At 44.3% G+C, this 14,774-nt stretch overlaps 1 protein-coding gene across 4 annotated transcripts; it reads left to right on the top strand.

The window, feature by feature from the left end:
- The first annotated feature begins 462 nt into the window (after positions 1 to 462).
- Positions 463 to 12,949, top strand: LOC108277606 (centrosomal protein of 164 kDa). Of its 4 annotated transcripts, none has more exons than XM_053687234.1 (28): positions 463 to 701; positions 1,669 to 1,771; positions 1,962 to 2,073; positions 2,216 to 2,438; positions 2,854 to 2,964; positions 3,169 to 3,294; positions 3,563 to 3,640; positions 3,749 to 3,862; positions 4,158 to 4,877; positions 5,206 to 5,262; positions 5,932 to 6,009; positions 6,209 to 6,723; positions 6,879 to 7,010; positions 7,101 to 7,305; positions 7,407 to 7,481; positions 7,994 to 8,116; positions 8,235 to 8,378; positions 8,488 to 8,571; positions 8,686 to 8,754; positions 9,209 to 9,459; positions 9,566 to 9,703; positions 10,590 to 10,764; positions 10,966 to 11,073; positions 11,179 to 11,305; positions 11,403 to 11,642; positions 11,724 to 11,796; positions 11,895 to 12,005; positions 12,142 to 12,949. In XM_053687234.1, exons 2-28 carry the CDS (start codon positions 1,690 to 1,692, stop codon positions 12,236 to 12,238), a joined length of 4,368 nt encoding a protein of 1,455 aa, XP_053543209.1. In that variant the 5' UTR covers positions 463 to 701; positions 1,669 to 1,689; the 3' UTR covers positions 12,239 to 12,949. The 4 variants fall into 4 exon arrangements, with proteins under 4 accessions (XP_053543209.1, XP_047017520.2, XP_053543208.1 ...); XM_047161564.2 differs by having other exon boundaries at positions 464 to 701; positions 1,685 to 1,771; positions 11,179 to 11,278; XM_053687233.1 differs by having other exon boundaries at positions 464 to 701; positions 1,685 to 1,771.
- The last annotated feature ends 1,825 nt before the right edge of the window (positions 12,950 to 14,774 follow it).

Genomic DNA, 14,774 nt, shown 5'->3' with positions numbered 1-14,774 from the left:
CTGCACTTGTAAACCCCTGCGTTACTGGGTTTGCTAATGGTCAAGGGCAAGTAAATTTTTGTATTTTTGGACAAAATATACTACAATAATGATATAAACACATGAGCTTATATCATATGAAAATTGTGTAGGAATGATAGACTTTTTAAATGTGAAGTGTATATGTTTTTTTCCTCAGAGTTTACCTCAGGGGTGACCCTGTGGCCACACAGCTGAAATAAATAATTTTTTACCAGCATAAATGTTTATTCTTTTTTTGTTGTTGTTGCTACATAATCATTCAATCAGGTAGGTAATAAGCTGTATAACGTCAGTTTAAATAGCAAGAAGCTGATTAATTCTGTTAAATTAACCTTTGTGTGTGTGTCCTGTTAGCTTCAAACGTTTGTCTGAAGGAAAATGTTTTGGCGCGCGCATAGCAAGTAGTGTAGTGCGCGTGCGTGTGAATGTTGCGCATGCGCATTACTGACCAGGCAGTGACAGCGGTTACCAGGGTTTCCATTTTCTCTACGATGCTACCGGGTGTTATTGACAGAGTGCTGATTAGCTTAGCGAAAAATAAATAAACAATGAAATCATGAGATGATTATCACTATTACAGTTCATTTTATTTACACATAATGTTTACGGATAATCTCTTGACAGTCTACGTGAGACGAAAGGAAGTTCATTTGTAGCCTTTTGACTGTTTGGAGAAAAAGGTTTGAGGCTAAACGTTTTTTTTTTCTTTCTTGCTAACAACGCGATTATTAACGCCAATTTAATAACGTTTGAGAGTTAGACGAATTGCTAATTAGCTGTTTATAATGTTTCATGGCTAGCTAATAAGTAATTAACGTTGCTATGGATGCCTTTCAGTTGCTAAAAAGCTAGCTAGTCGATTATCTAGCTAGGCAACCTTTATTTGTAAAGGCAGTGTTATGATAAATCCCGGAGAAAGTTATTATTTTTCTTTTTAAAACAATTAAACGTACTTAAACAGATATTTTGAGGCGTTTATAACGATTTGCTAAGTTTCATGTTCACCTGTTGCTCCTTTGTGTCCTCCCCCCCCCGAATCATTTAAGTTCAGCTAAACCAGCCTTTATAAGAAATATATTAATATATATATTAACATTAAAGCATCTAAATATCAAGTTGAGTGTGTTAAGAGAGATCTAACACACACTAAGCTCAAAAAGGTGTTTTAATTAGTGATGTGTTGTTAGCGGACGAGTCGACTCCTTGAATGAACCGGATCTTTTAGATGAAATGTTGGAGCCGACTCACGTTAATGAAGGGTCCTTTAAAATAAAATAAAAAGACAGGATCAATGGATCCTGTGATCCGCTTGTTAATCGGACACATAGTGCCCGAAAGTCCAAAAGAATCTATCGAATCATGTGTCAAAATATGAGTTGTTCGGTACAGAATAACGAGTTAAGAATAACGAGTTAAGAATTCAAGTTAAGAACGTGTGTCTGAATCATCTGTGATTCTGTGACTGAATCAGCATGACTGTATGTGGATAATACATATGCTTTTTTTTTTTTTTTTTTTTTTTACATAGATTTAATTGTATATTTGAATATTTATATAAAAATGCAAAGCATAATGCATTAAACAATATTTTATTGATTATATTTATTGCGCAACAGCTCATTTGTTATTTTGTTTGATTGAGTTCAGCGTGTTTTCCCCGCAGTCAGCATGAGCGCATCTGCACTGCGAATAGGAGACCAGCTGATCCTGGAAGAGGATTATGACGAGAACTACATCCCATCTGAACAAGGTAACCAGGCCTGAGAGGAACAGTTAAAGCCAAGGGGGAAGCCTGTAGTCTTTAGTTGTGTAGTATTGTGTAAACTAATCACATGCTCATCTCTAAAGATGGTGGGAAAAAGAAGGAGGTCTAGTTTATCGTGCATGATGGCGGTTCATCTCTCTCCTCACCATTCTATCTCTTCAATCTCCCTCGTCAGAGATCCACGAATATGCCAGAGAGATCGGGATAGACCCTGAGAGGGAGCCAGAGCTGTTGTGGCTGGCACGGGAGGGTATCGTCGCCCCGCTGCCTGCGGAATGGAAGCCCTGGTAGAAGGAGTTCTTCACACACACACACACACACACACACACATTAAAGTGTTCACCAGATAATAAAACACTTCCTAAGAATTCTGTTAAGGTTAAAAGAGAAAAAAATCACCTGACAGTGTACTGTGTTTGTGTCTTACAGTCAGGATGTGACCGGAGATGTTTACTACTTCAACTTCTCCACCGGTCAGTCCACATGGGACCACCCTTGTGATGAGCAGTACCGCTGCCTAGTGGCTCAGGAGAGAGAGCGCACCTCAGGCTCCGCCCCTGTCAGGAAGGACAAGGAAAAGAAGAAGAAAAAAGAGAAGAAGAAGGAGAAGAAGAAGAAAAGCAGTGAACCAGAGGGCCCGAAAGCACCAGGAGTGAGTTTGAATGCTCGGCTCTGTCGCTCGGTGTGTGTGTGTGCCATGTTCAGACTCGTGTCCGACCTGATGCTCACTCTGCAGGTGCAGGAAAAAAGCGAAAGAGTAGGATGGGAAAGGAGAGTTCTAATAGAGTAGAAACTTCATCTAGCGCTGCTCTCACCCCATCTCCAAGCAATCACAGCCCTCCATCGCTTCTTTACTCCGTCCCATCCCCTACACACACTCCCTTCCACATACCGCTTCCACTCAGTCCTCAGTGCTAACACCTGCTAAGGAAGTACAGGGCAAATATATAACCACATCATACGTTAGAGTTGGAGCACCTGGAAGAATGTAAAAAAAAGTCTTTAAGAATTAAATGTGATTGTATTCTCCCTCTATCTCTCGCTCTCTCTCTCTGTCTGTCACTCAGCCACTGGGTCCTCTTGCTCCTCTCAGAAGTGTGTGTGACACCCCAGTTCCAGCACTCCGTCGGCCCCTAGGCAGCTCCTCCAGCCTCCAACCTCTAAAGACTCCACTAGGGGTAATCAAGAACGCATTTGGGCTAAAAGCACACATACTAAAGATCAAATTAGGCAACGTAAAGAGTTCACTAGGGCTAGAAGGAAAAGAACCTGCAAACAAAGATGAGAACCCAAGGATCTGTAGCTTTTATGTTGGGGATGTACAGTATACTATTCACTCACAGTTGTGTGCAACCCCTGAGACTACGTGCATGTTTTTTCAGGGCGCGCTCGCCGGGACGAGCTCCGGTTTGCAGAGGGTACGTCAAGAGGAGCGTCTATCTCTGGCTCCGCCCACGTTTTCTTCCAACGACAAAGAGGACGAAGAAGAAAAGATTTCCATGCTACGGGTTTGTGTCCTCAGTGCATATTAAGTTCTACAGAATAAACTAGAGTTCGGTTACTTGTAGACCAGGGTAACAACAGAGCTCTGTGACATCCTTGATTTCTTAATACTAAGTAGATTACTCGTTTACTCGTCAAAAAGCACTTACTTATGCTGGGTATGAATAAATCATATCCTATCTATAGTCAATCATATCCTATCTATAGTACTATAGTCAACCATCAATAATAACTTTAGTCTTAGTCTAGTCTTAGTCTTTCGTGTGTGTATAGAGTCCGTGTGGTACCTCACGCTTGCTGCAGAATCTGCAGCTTGACTTGGACGCTCTGGGAGGAGGACTGCGGTACGAGGTAACCTAAAACATTAATTCATTAATAAAGTTAATTAAATCCACACAAGAAAATGGCAACGTCTAAATTAATCTAATTACACTGTATTATAACAATCTGTGTGTGTAGGACAGCGAGGTGAGCGGCACACCACCGGCTGAGGAGAGAACCGAACCAGAGCTCCAAGATCTGGCTCTGTCAGGAGAAATCAGTGCCAACCCTCCATCTCCGTCTCCATCTCAGGTAGCTTCAGTTTTTATTTGTTTCTTCATACACCACAGTGCGGTTGAAGAAGAAGCAATCCTTTCCTCTCTCTCTCTCTCTCTCTCTCTCTCTCTAACGATGCCTCGTTTGCTAATAACAATCTCGTTCTCTCCTTCACGGCTTCCGCATCCTCGGAAACGCGTGAGTGCGCCTTTGCACGTGTCTTATAACGTTCCCAATCTCGCTATCTTTTTTCAATATCGTTCTCTGCACTGTCCTCTTCTCCTCCTTTATTTATCCTGAAACACCCCCCCACCCACCCACCGCTCTAAAGGACTCCCTGCGAGGGCGTCGTCTCTCCCTTGAGCAGCTAGGGGGCAGCGGAGAGTGCAGCAGCGCTGAAGTTTTCCCTCCGAGTCGGCAGGACGAGAGCATCGCCGAGGAGGAGGGTGAAGAACGAACAAGGGAGGAAGAAGAAGTAGAGGTGGAAAGGCAAAGTAGGGAAATGGATGAGGAAGAGGAAGGAGAGGGAAAGTGGCAGAGAGAGGAATCGGGATGTGATACAGAGACAAAGAGCGGGGCGGAGACACAGAACGCGAGAGACGAGGTGACGGAGGACAGGAAAACACCAGACACCAGCGATGAGATAATGGAGAGATATGTGGAGTATGCTGGAGAGGAAGAGGAGCGAAGCGAGAGGGGAAGGAGAGAAGAAGGAGAGACCGAGCGTGATGTACAGCACGAGGTCGTAGAAGAGACGGATGGCGATGGAGTCAGAGAGGAGGAAGAGGGAGCGGAGAGCTGCAGAAGAAGTTCCGAAGAACAGAGAAGCGACCGAAGGACCGAGGCAGAGAGGAAAACAAGTTCAAAGCCCCCTGAGGAAGACCTGGGGAATGACGAAGAGCCGAAGGTCATGAAGATGTCCGAGAGCGAGGAGGAAGAGATCGAACGATTAGAGGGCACAAAAGGAAACGCAGGCATGCTGCTCCAGCAGAAAGGAAGAGCGGGAGAGAAAAAAAAGCTGCTTCTTCGCTGCGATCGGCTTCCCAGTGAGGTACGCAATGCGACCTTTGACCCCTCATGCTCGTTGGATGCCTGCGAGCTTGAGTGCTGCTCTAGGGGCCCTGACCTTCCCTATCAATCTGTCCATCCATCAAATCTTTCCATCCATCTCTCTGTGTGGCCAGCCATTAGATATGTCTTCCCTGTGTGTGTGTGTGTGTGTATGTGTTTGTCCTGCCTGCTTCTGCTTTGTGTTTTATATCAGAACTAGAGGCATGGCACTGCTTTGCTCTGTTACACTGCATTACACTAAAATAAATGTTTGAACTGTATTTGTGTGTGTGTATATATATCTCGAGAATTATTTCATCCACCTACAGGAATCGGAGATCAGCGAACAAGTCAAAGTGGTGTCTAGCCATTCTGATGACATGAAGGTAACATGTGTAGTGTTTTTTTTTTTTTTTTTTTTTTTTTTTTTACGCCGTGGCAGTAACTTCCTGTCACAAAGTGCTGGCACTGGAGACTCCTTCCTTAAATGTGCACTCGTCTAATTCCAGGAAACCTCACTTTAGCTATTTAAAAAATATATGTATATATTTATTAGTATTATTAATTGAGCAGAGTGTGTATGCAACAAGTCCCTGCGAACAACAACATATTAGAAAGAGCTGCGATTTTTGTCTTACAGCCAGAACTATCGTCTAGAGCTTCTGCTTTTTCTGACCGATCAAATTTGCGAATTGAACAGTACCGTCAGATAAATGATGTTAACCTACGTTAATCTAATCTTTTAATGATTAGGCTTCTGGTTTTCCTTAATCACTAAGTAGTGGAGGGAGTGCTTGGCCCCCTTAATCGCTGCCGCAGCTATGTATATAAAAGTTTTTATATCGTTTTCTATAATCTTTTTTTTTTTTTTTTTGTCGGTTGACAAGGTTATTGGCTAGTAGTAACAACATAATTATCAAACGAACTGGTTGTCATTCTCACGTTTAATATCACAAAAATAGAATGCTTTTGCTATTCTGTCCTGAAATGTGCTATTTATTTATTTATTTACTTAATATTGTAAAAATAAATAAATAAATTTTATTGTGTCAAAGGTGGGGTTCCGTTTTAAGTTTTCGGAGAACGTTCTAGACGTGACTGATCTCTGCCTGGCTGAACCCTCAGCAGCTCCAGTGAGTACAAACGTGTGTTTAGAATAGCGAGCACAATCGATGACACTCAACATTTTATTCGAAAAATCTTTCTCACTGTAAAAAACCTGTTAAGGTTCTCGTATGTTCCGGTTTAAAATTCGGTTAAAACCATTTGTCAATGTGATACGGCTGCACTCGTTTAAAAAAAATAATTCATTCCACTTATGTTGTTTTGTAGAAGGAAAAAGAAAAGTCTGGAGGGAGAGAGGAATATGATGATGACTATGAGGAGGAGGAGGAGGAAGAAGAGAATGGAAAGCATGAGGCTGAAGAGAGAACTAAAAGAATGCAGAAAGAGAGAGAAGAGGAGGAGAGGAGGAGGCAGGAAGATGAACAGAGAATGAGGAGGGAAGAAGAGGAGGAGGAGAGGAGAAGGCAGGAAAATGAACAGAAAATAAGGAGGGAAGAAGAAGAAGAGGAGGAGGAGAGGAGGAGGAGGAGGCAGGAAGATGAACAGAGAATGAGGAGGGAAGAAGAAGAGGAGGAGGAGAGGAGGAGGAGGCAGGAAGATGAGCAGAGAATGAGGAGGGAAGAAGAGGAGGAGGAGGAGGAAGCACGGAGACAAGCGGAGCAGGAGAGGTTGAGAGTGGCGGAGGAGCGTGATAGACGGCTGCACCTCCTCCGAGAGGAGCTGAGAAAAGAAGAGGAAGAAGAGGAGCAAAGGATCAAGGAGGAGAATGAGGAAAGGATCAGGTGGGTGAAATGAAAGCAAGAGAGAATGAGGGGAAGGGCGGGGGGAACGTGTGTGAGCAAAGCTGCTGACTGGTCGCTCTGACATCATCAAGAGGCAGTTGGAATTTAAATGAAAACTAAATAAAAAAGCGTGTGTGTGCGCATTCATTTCACAGGGCCCTAAAGGAGCGCCTGGAGAGAGAGAGGCGGGAGGAGGAGGAGCGTCTGGACCAGGAAACACAGACCAAACTAGAGCAACTCAGAGAACAGGCCCTGAGGGACAGAGAAGCACACCTACACACACTCAGGTACACACACACGTGCGCGCACACACACACACACACACACACACACACGCACACACACGCACACTTTAAACTTACTGTGTGTGTGTTTAGGGAAGACAACGAGGAGAGGGCGAGAGAGCTGTGTGCTGAACTGGAGGCAGAGCGAGAGAGACTGGAGGCAGAGCGAGAGAGACTGGAGGCGGAGAGGAGGCAGGACTTGGACAAAATGAGGGCGGAGTCAGAGGAGTTGTTGAAGGCTGAGAAAATGCGGCTTCAGGAGCGGAGGGAGGAACAGTTAGCTTCACTCAGACTGGAGGTGTGTGTGTGCGTGTGTGAGTGTGTGAAAGACAGTGAGAGACACTGACCAATAGTATGACATTATTTTTCTAATTTAACCACATCGTGTGTGTGTGTCAGGAGATGACCAGTGAAAGGCAGCAAAACCTGAGAAGTCCTCGTCCGCAACAGCAGCTACTGGAGTATAAAAGAGAGGTAACATAACCTAATGTGTGCACCTATCAGTCTCAGTGAAGGAGGTGTGGCCTGTGTATCAGTCTCGATGGAGGTGTGGCCCCTGTGTATCAGTTTTAATGAAGGAGGTGTGGCCTCTGTGTATCAGTTTGAATGAAGGAGGTGTGGCCTGTGTATGTTTTAATTAAGGAGGTGTGGCCTCTGTGTTTCAGTGAAGGAGGTGTGGCCTCTGTGTATGTTTTAATGAAGGAGGTGTGGCCTCTGTATATGTTTTAATGAAGGAGGTGTGGCCTCTATCAGTTTTAATGAAGGAGGTGTGGCCTCTGTGTATCAGTTTTAATGAAGGAGGTGTGGCCTCTGTATCAGTTTTAATGAAGGAGGTGTGGCCTCTTGCTGTGAAGGCGGTGCTTCCTGGTTATCTGTCAGTCAGAGTAAAGGAGGTGTGTCCTCAATGTCTGTCAAACCCAATACTTTCTGATAACTATTATTACTCCACTGTTGATATGTGTGTGTGTGTGTGTGTGTGTGTGTAGCTGTCTGACGTGCTGCAGGAAGTGAGGGAGGAAGTGCAGAAGGAGCATAGCAGGAAGCTGGAGCAGCTTAAAGAGGAGCATCGAATCCAGCTGCAGGGCATCAGAGAAACGCACTTGGAGGAGGTGTGTGCGTGTTGTATTTCTTGTGATGAGAGAATGTGTTCTCCTATTGTACTAGTTTAGTGGAACCTCTCTCTCCATGTGGCTTAAAGATAAAGTGTGTGTGTGTGTGTGTGTGTAGGAGAGTAACCAGCGGGAGCGTGTGATGAGTGCACTACAGGAGGAAAGAGAGCGACTTCTCACCTCACACACAGCTCAGCTGGAGCAGCTCAGACTGCAGCTGGACACACAGCTCCACAACATGCACAAAACACACACGCAGAAGGTACACACACACACAGTGTTTTCATATTCCTAACCTAGGACATTTTTGACATAACATTATTGATGTTATTTGAATTATTTGAACAAATTTTTTGTGTGTGCACATGCAGGAGGCTGAAGTGCAGGGGTTGATTGAGAAACTACAGCTGAAGACCAAAGAGCTCAAAATTCAAGAATCAAGACTCCTAACTCATGTATTTCACTAGCAGTTATCTCTCTGTGTGTGTGTGTGTGTGTGTGTGTGTGTGTGTGTGTGTGTGTGTGTGAGAGAGAGAGATCTATATTGTATTCATTCTGTTTCTGTGCAGGCAGCAGATTTAAAAAAGAGGAGGAAACAGCTGGATGAGGAAGAAGATGAAGTTGAGAGTGGATTAGAGGTGTGTGTTTGCTTTCCTTTCCCTTCCCTTTCTTTTCCTTTCCTTTTGTTTCCTCCTCCTTCCCCTAAAACTCCTGAATATTTGGATATGTTAACGATGTTGTTTAGAAAAGGGATAGATGAAATGGATCGTCATGCTGATCCTGTCAAAAGTGAGGTCATTACATTTCCGGCACATTGCTCCTGCAGCAGTAAAGGTGTAGACTGTTCTAGTGATGTATAACCCCTGCGTGTGCAAACTTTCTCTCAGTCTACACTCAGGATATTACACATCCTGCTTTCTGAGGGAGGAGCCAAAAGCTTAGTGCTTGGCCCCCATCATCACTGCACACAACTGCTGTACATCTCTGCATGTTTCAGTTTTATGATGTGTGGGGTATGTGTGTGTGTGTGTGTGTGTGTGTGTGTGTGTGGGGTGTATGTGTGTGTGCATGTGCATGGTGCTGCCCATCCAGACTCTTCCACGTCTGATGAAAGAGAGAGAGCGTCTTCGTGCCGATCTGGAGAGAGCGAGACAGGAGAGCGACAGAGCGAGGGATGAACTAGACAGAGAGAGGGAGAAGAGAATGAGAGAGAGGGAGGAGACGGAGAGAGAGAGGAAGAGAGAGAGGGATGAAAATGCAAGGCTGAAAGCAGAGAGCGAGAGACTCCAGAGCAAAGTGGAGCTGCTGCAGGACAAATGTGATCAGCTCATCCGAAGAGTCCGGTAAAACACACACACACACACACACACACACACACACACACACACACACACACACACATATCAACATGGGATGGGGTTGTTAAAAAATGTGTGTGTGTGATGTCAGAGAGTTGGAGCAGAGAGAGAGTGCAGACGTTGAGGGAGAGAGAGAGGAGGAAAGGAGGAACAGAGCGAGAGAGGAGACACTGCGAGTGGAGGATCTGGAGCGCTCTCCTTCCTGCGACACTCACAGCAATATAGAGCAGTACGTCTTCTGTATCCATCCTTCTTTCTTTTTCTTTCTTTCTCTGTCCATCCATCCATCCTAAATCTTTTTCTTTCTTTCTTTGTCCATCCATCCTTCTTTCTTTCTTTTTTCTTTCTTTGTCCATCCATCCATCCTTCTTTTTCTTTTTTCTTTCTTTCTCTGTCCATCCATCCATCCTAAATCTTTCTTTCTTTCTCTATTTCTCTGTCCATCCATCCATCCTTCTTTCTTTTTTCTTTCATTCTTTCTCTGTCGGTCCATCCATCCATCCATCCTTCTTTCTTTTTTCTTTCATTCTTTCTCTGTCCGTCCATCCATCCATCCATCCTTCTTTCTTTTTTCTTTCATTCTTTCTCTGTCCATCCATCCATCCATCCGTCCTTCTTTCTTTTTTCTTTCATTCTTTCTCTGTCCATCCATCCATCCTTCTTTCTTTTTTCTTTCATTCTTTCTCTGTCCATCCATCCATCCATCCATCCTTCTTTCTTTTTTCTTTCATTCTTTCTCTGTCCATCCATCCATCCTAAATCTTTCTTTCTTTGTCCATCCATCCATCCTTCTTTCTTTCTTTTTTCTTTCTTTCCCTGTCCATCCATCCATCCTAAATCTTTTTCTTTTTTCTTTCTTTCTATGTCCATCCATCCATCCTTCTGTCTTTCTTTCTTTTTTCTTTCTTTCTCTGTCCATCCATCCATCCTTCTTTCTTTCTTTGTCCTTCCATCCATCCTAAATCTTTCTTTCTTTCTTTGCTTCGTTCTATCTGTCTTTCTGCCCATCCATCCATCTTTCATTCTCTTTCCATCCATCCATCTAAATCTTTTTCTTTCTTTGTTTCTTTCTTTCTTTCTATCTGCCCATCCCTCTAACCCCCTCCCTCCTCCAGGCTGCGTGAGTTCATCTCCAGCGAGAGCGTCTCTCTGCAGAGAGCACGGCAGTTTTTAGACCGTCAGAGCGGCAATCTGACTGAGAGACAGGCGATGCTCAGGGCAGCCCGGACCACCGTTCAGGACCCCGCCCCAGCGGGCGTGGACCACCTGTTCCCCCAAAACCTCCAACAGGTTCGTCGATGCGGGTCACGGGGTCGTTTGGATCGGAACACACACGGCACAGCCTTTACATCTCTGTGATAGCGAATAAATGATACCGGCCGAGAATCCGTTACACCGACATGTCTAGATGTCTGTGTGATGAGAACCCGGCTTTAATACGGAGATCATTCAGCTGATCAGATTCTCTTTCGTTCTTTTTCTTTCTGTAAGGAGGCGAGTCGTTTGGAGGAACTGAAGGAGACGGTGCAGAAGGGTCACACTCTACTGAGGAAGAAAGAGGAGAGGCTGAGCCAACTGGAGAACTCACTGCTAGAGGAGGTCCACACACACACGCACACACTCCATCCTGCAATGCGCCATTTATGGAAGTATTTTCATCTTGTTGCTTGGAATTGAATGTAACCATGTGTGTGTGTGTTTCAGCTGTCCTGTGACGACGCAGAGAGGACGGAGGCAGAGCGGAGAGTCACGTTTGACGTTACGGATTCAGAGACGAGCAGCGCGGACGGTCCCGAAGGAACAGGTGAACGTAGACGACGAGATATAACAGGTTTCTCCTCGTTACTTAGCGACAGAAACCATCATCTGTCTGTTCAAGTCTGGAGTGGAGTTCCAGTGAAACGTTTTTCTCTGCGTTTCCGTCTCAGTTCCGGGGAAGGTGCAGCAGTTAGCCGACTCGCTGCAACAGATCTCCGGCCAGCTGAACGCCGTGTTAGGAGCGCTGGGATCTCTGACGCAAAGAACGTCCACGTCCTTCCCACCTACAACAACTTCTTCCTCGTCCAGGGCGTGGTTTCCCCACGCCGCCTCGTCCAATCAGAACGGGTTCGCGACACTGCGCGGCTCCGGCCTGCTGCTCGGCTCCAACTGGAGAAAACCCCTCCCCGGTATGACAGAAAATAGGAAGAACACGACGATACGTGTATAGAAGTTCGTAATATAGTAACGCTTGTCTGTCTCGATCGTAGGGGTTACCGTGGGGACCGGCACTGCCTTTTCCACGAGAGCTCACACAGCGTATTCTGGATACATGCCAACAAGGTGCCGAAGCATAGCGACAGTTTATTGGTGTTCTCTTGATATGGTGTAAATGAGCAACAGTTCTGAGCGTGTGTGTGTGTGTGTGTGTGTGTGTGTAGTCTCTCCTCCATGATGCAGTCTAAATCGTCAGAGTTGGACAGTCTGAGACTGCATGGACTGATCGAGGGGAACAAAAGATGGCTGGAGACACGACGGAAAGACATTAATGTGTATCCTTTTACACACACACACACACACACACACACACACACACACACACACACACACACACACACACACACACCCCCTATACACTTTGCCTAACATGCACATCCATTTTGTCTGTTCTCCTTAACTGTTGCCCAGACCTCTGTTCACACGCTACCAGGTTCCCCCATCTACAAATGGTTTGGTCCAACTCAGCCTGGATGAAAATAATCAGCTAAGAGTGCACCATTACTGAAATGAGGGGGGGGAGAATGATTATGTTCATTATCAGGCAGAATTTTAAAAGTGGCAAATAATGACACTAATATGAGGTACATGAAGCACAGAACTGAGTGTGAGAGTCAGATGGAGAGAGTAAAGTCTTCCTCAGGCGAAGGGGTCTTTTTATTTTACGTTTTGTTCTCAAAAAACAATTGTACGACTTCCGTTTCCCACAACAAGCGAAGGGTAGAAGGGATTTGGAACACACTCTCAGACCAAGATGACGTTTTATACACACACAGAGTTAGCTAGATTCCAGAAACATGAACCGTTTTGACTGGGAATACAGTTTTAAAAAGGTTAAAACAATAAAAGATGGCCGTATCCTTACAGCAGAGACGTGACGAAATATCTCGGGTATCGCACTGTCGGTTTAATGTATTTGTCATCCAAAAAAAAAAAAAAAGCAGCTTTTTGTCAAGTGGTACACGCAAACACATAAGCACAAAAACAGATGACCATCTCAGGGACACGTTAATATCCTGAATTTTACAACCAGTATCATTAATCTGTACTCTCCCTAACGACAAGATCACTAGCAGCATTTATTTTTAAACTCTTTAAACTTTAAGGCAGGTTTTACTTTTTAAAGCAGGTTTTACAAATATTCCTGTCTTTGTGTAAAAGTTATTTTTGTACAAGCTGAATAAATCTGTCGTGCTTTGTATAAAACGAGGCTCAAACACGTGGTGTGTGTGCTTTTTTTTTTTTTGGTTTCTTATAGGAAAATAATCAAGTTCATGGTGGTAACAGTAACCCCGCCCACTTGTTGTAAAGATATCGTTACAGGTGCATCTCAAATAAATAGAATATCGTGGCAAAGTACATTTTTTTCCGTAATTTAATTTAATATGAATTTATATATTTAATATATTAAATAACTTTCATATATTCTAGATTCACTACATATGAAGTGAAATATTTCTAGCCTCTTTTTTTTGTTTGAATCTTGATTACGGCTCACGGAAATCAAAATTCTAGTATCTCAAGATATCCGAATAAAGAATTTATAATACAGAAATGTCGGCCTGAGGAGACTCTAATCAGATGATTAACTCAAAACATTTACATTACATTAACATTTATTCACTTAGCCGACGCTTTTATCCAAAGCGACTAACATACAAAAAAAAAAAAATACAAGCAAAGCGATATATCAAGCAGAGAACTATACAAGTAGTGTTACTGTACAAGATCCATTAATTGAGTTCCAGAAGAAGCAAAGTGGACAGAGTAGAGGTGTAAGTGCAAATATATATAATGGTGTTTTTATTATTATTATTATTATTATTATTATTATTATGATGAGTTGGTTAGGTGTTCACGGTGGAGGCGGGTCTTTAGCTGTTTTTTGAAGATGGTGAGAGATTCTGTGGTCTGGATTGAGATTGGAAGTTCATTCCACCACTGAGGAACAGTTAGTGTGAAGGTTCTGGAAAGGGACCTTGAGCCACACTGAGTGGGAACTACTAAACGTCGGTGGCTATTCGATCGCAAATTGCGTGAGGGAACGTAAGCCTTCAGGAGAGAGTTGAGGTAGGAGGGTGCTGTTCCTGACAAGGTCTTGTAGGTGAGTATCAAGTCCTTGAATTTGATGCGGGCGGCTACAGGAAGCCAGTGGAGGGAGATGAAGAGGGGTGTGACATGGGTTCTCTTGGGCTGGTTGAAGACGAGGCGCGCTGCAGCATTCTGAATCATCTCAAGGGGGTTGATGGAGCTGGCTGGGAGACCTGAGAGTAGTGAGTTGCAGTAGTCCAGTTTAGAGAGAAGAGCCTGGACTAGAATCTGTGTAGCCTGTTTGGTGATGTAGGGTCGGATTTTCTTGATGTTGTACAGGATGAACCTACAGGACCGTGCAGTTGTTGAGATGTGGTCTGTAAAGGTCAAGCTGTCATCAAGAATCACCCCAAGGTTCCTGGCTGTCCTGGTTGGCATGAGTGTGAGTGACCCGAGCTGTACAGTGAGGTTGTGGTTGATTGAGGAACAGGCTGGGATGACGAGAAGCTCAGATTTTGCCAGGTTAAGCTTAAGATAGTTTTCCTTCTTCCAGACCGAGATGTCCGTCAGGCAAGCAGAGATACGTGCAGAGACGGATGGATCGTCAGGCTGGAAGGACAAATAGAGCTGGGTGTCATCAGCATAGCAATGATATGAGAAGCCATGAGACTCAATCACCTGCCCTAGAGATGTAGTGTAGAGAGATGAGGAGTGGACCCAGAACTGACCCCTGTGGAACGCCAGTTGTGAGTTGCTGAGTTTCAGAAATACCTCCGCTCCACAATACCTTGAAGGATCTGTCAGAGATAGGATTCCACCCAGTGCAGAACCGTTCCGGTGAAACACCTGCAAAGCTTTCCTGAGGCTTTAATCTCTCAGTCTGGTTCAGTACACGACCACAATCACGGGGAAGATGGAAGTAAATGTTGCATTTAATTTGGAAATCACGGTTCCAGAGTCTGGAGGAAGAGTGGAGAGGAACAGAATCCAAGTCGCTTGAAGTCCAGTGTGAA

This window comes from Ictalurus punctatus, chromosome 17 (assembly GCF_001660625.3).
Source record: "Ictalurus punctatus breed USDA103 chromosome 17, Coco_2.0, whole genome shotgun sequence".
Classification (NCBI taxonomy): Eukaryota; Metazoa; Chordata; class Actinopteri; order Siluriformes; family Ictaluridae; genus Ictalurus; species Ictalurus punctatus.
This window is presented reverse-complemented; position numbering and strand designations above follow the sequence as displayed.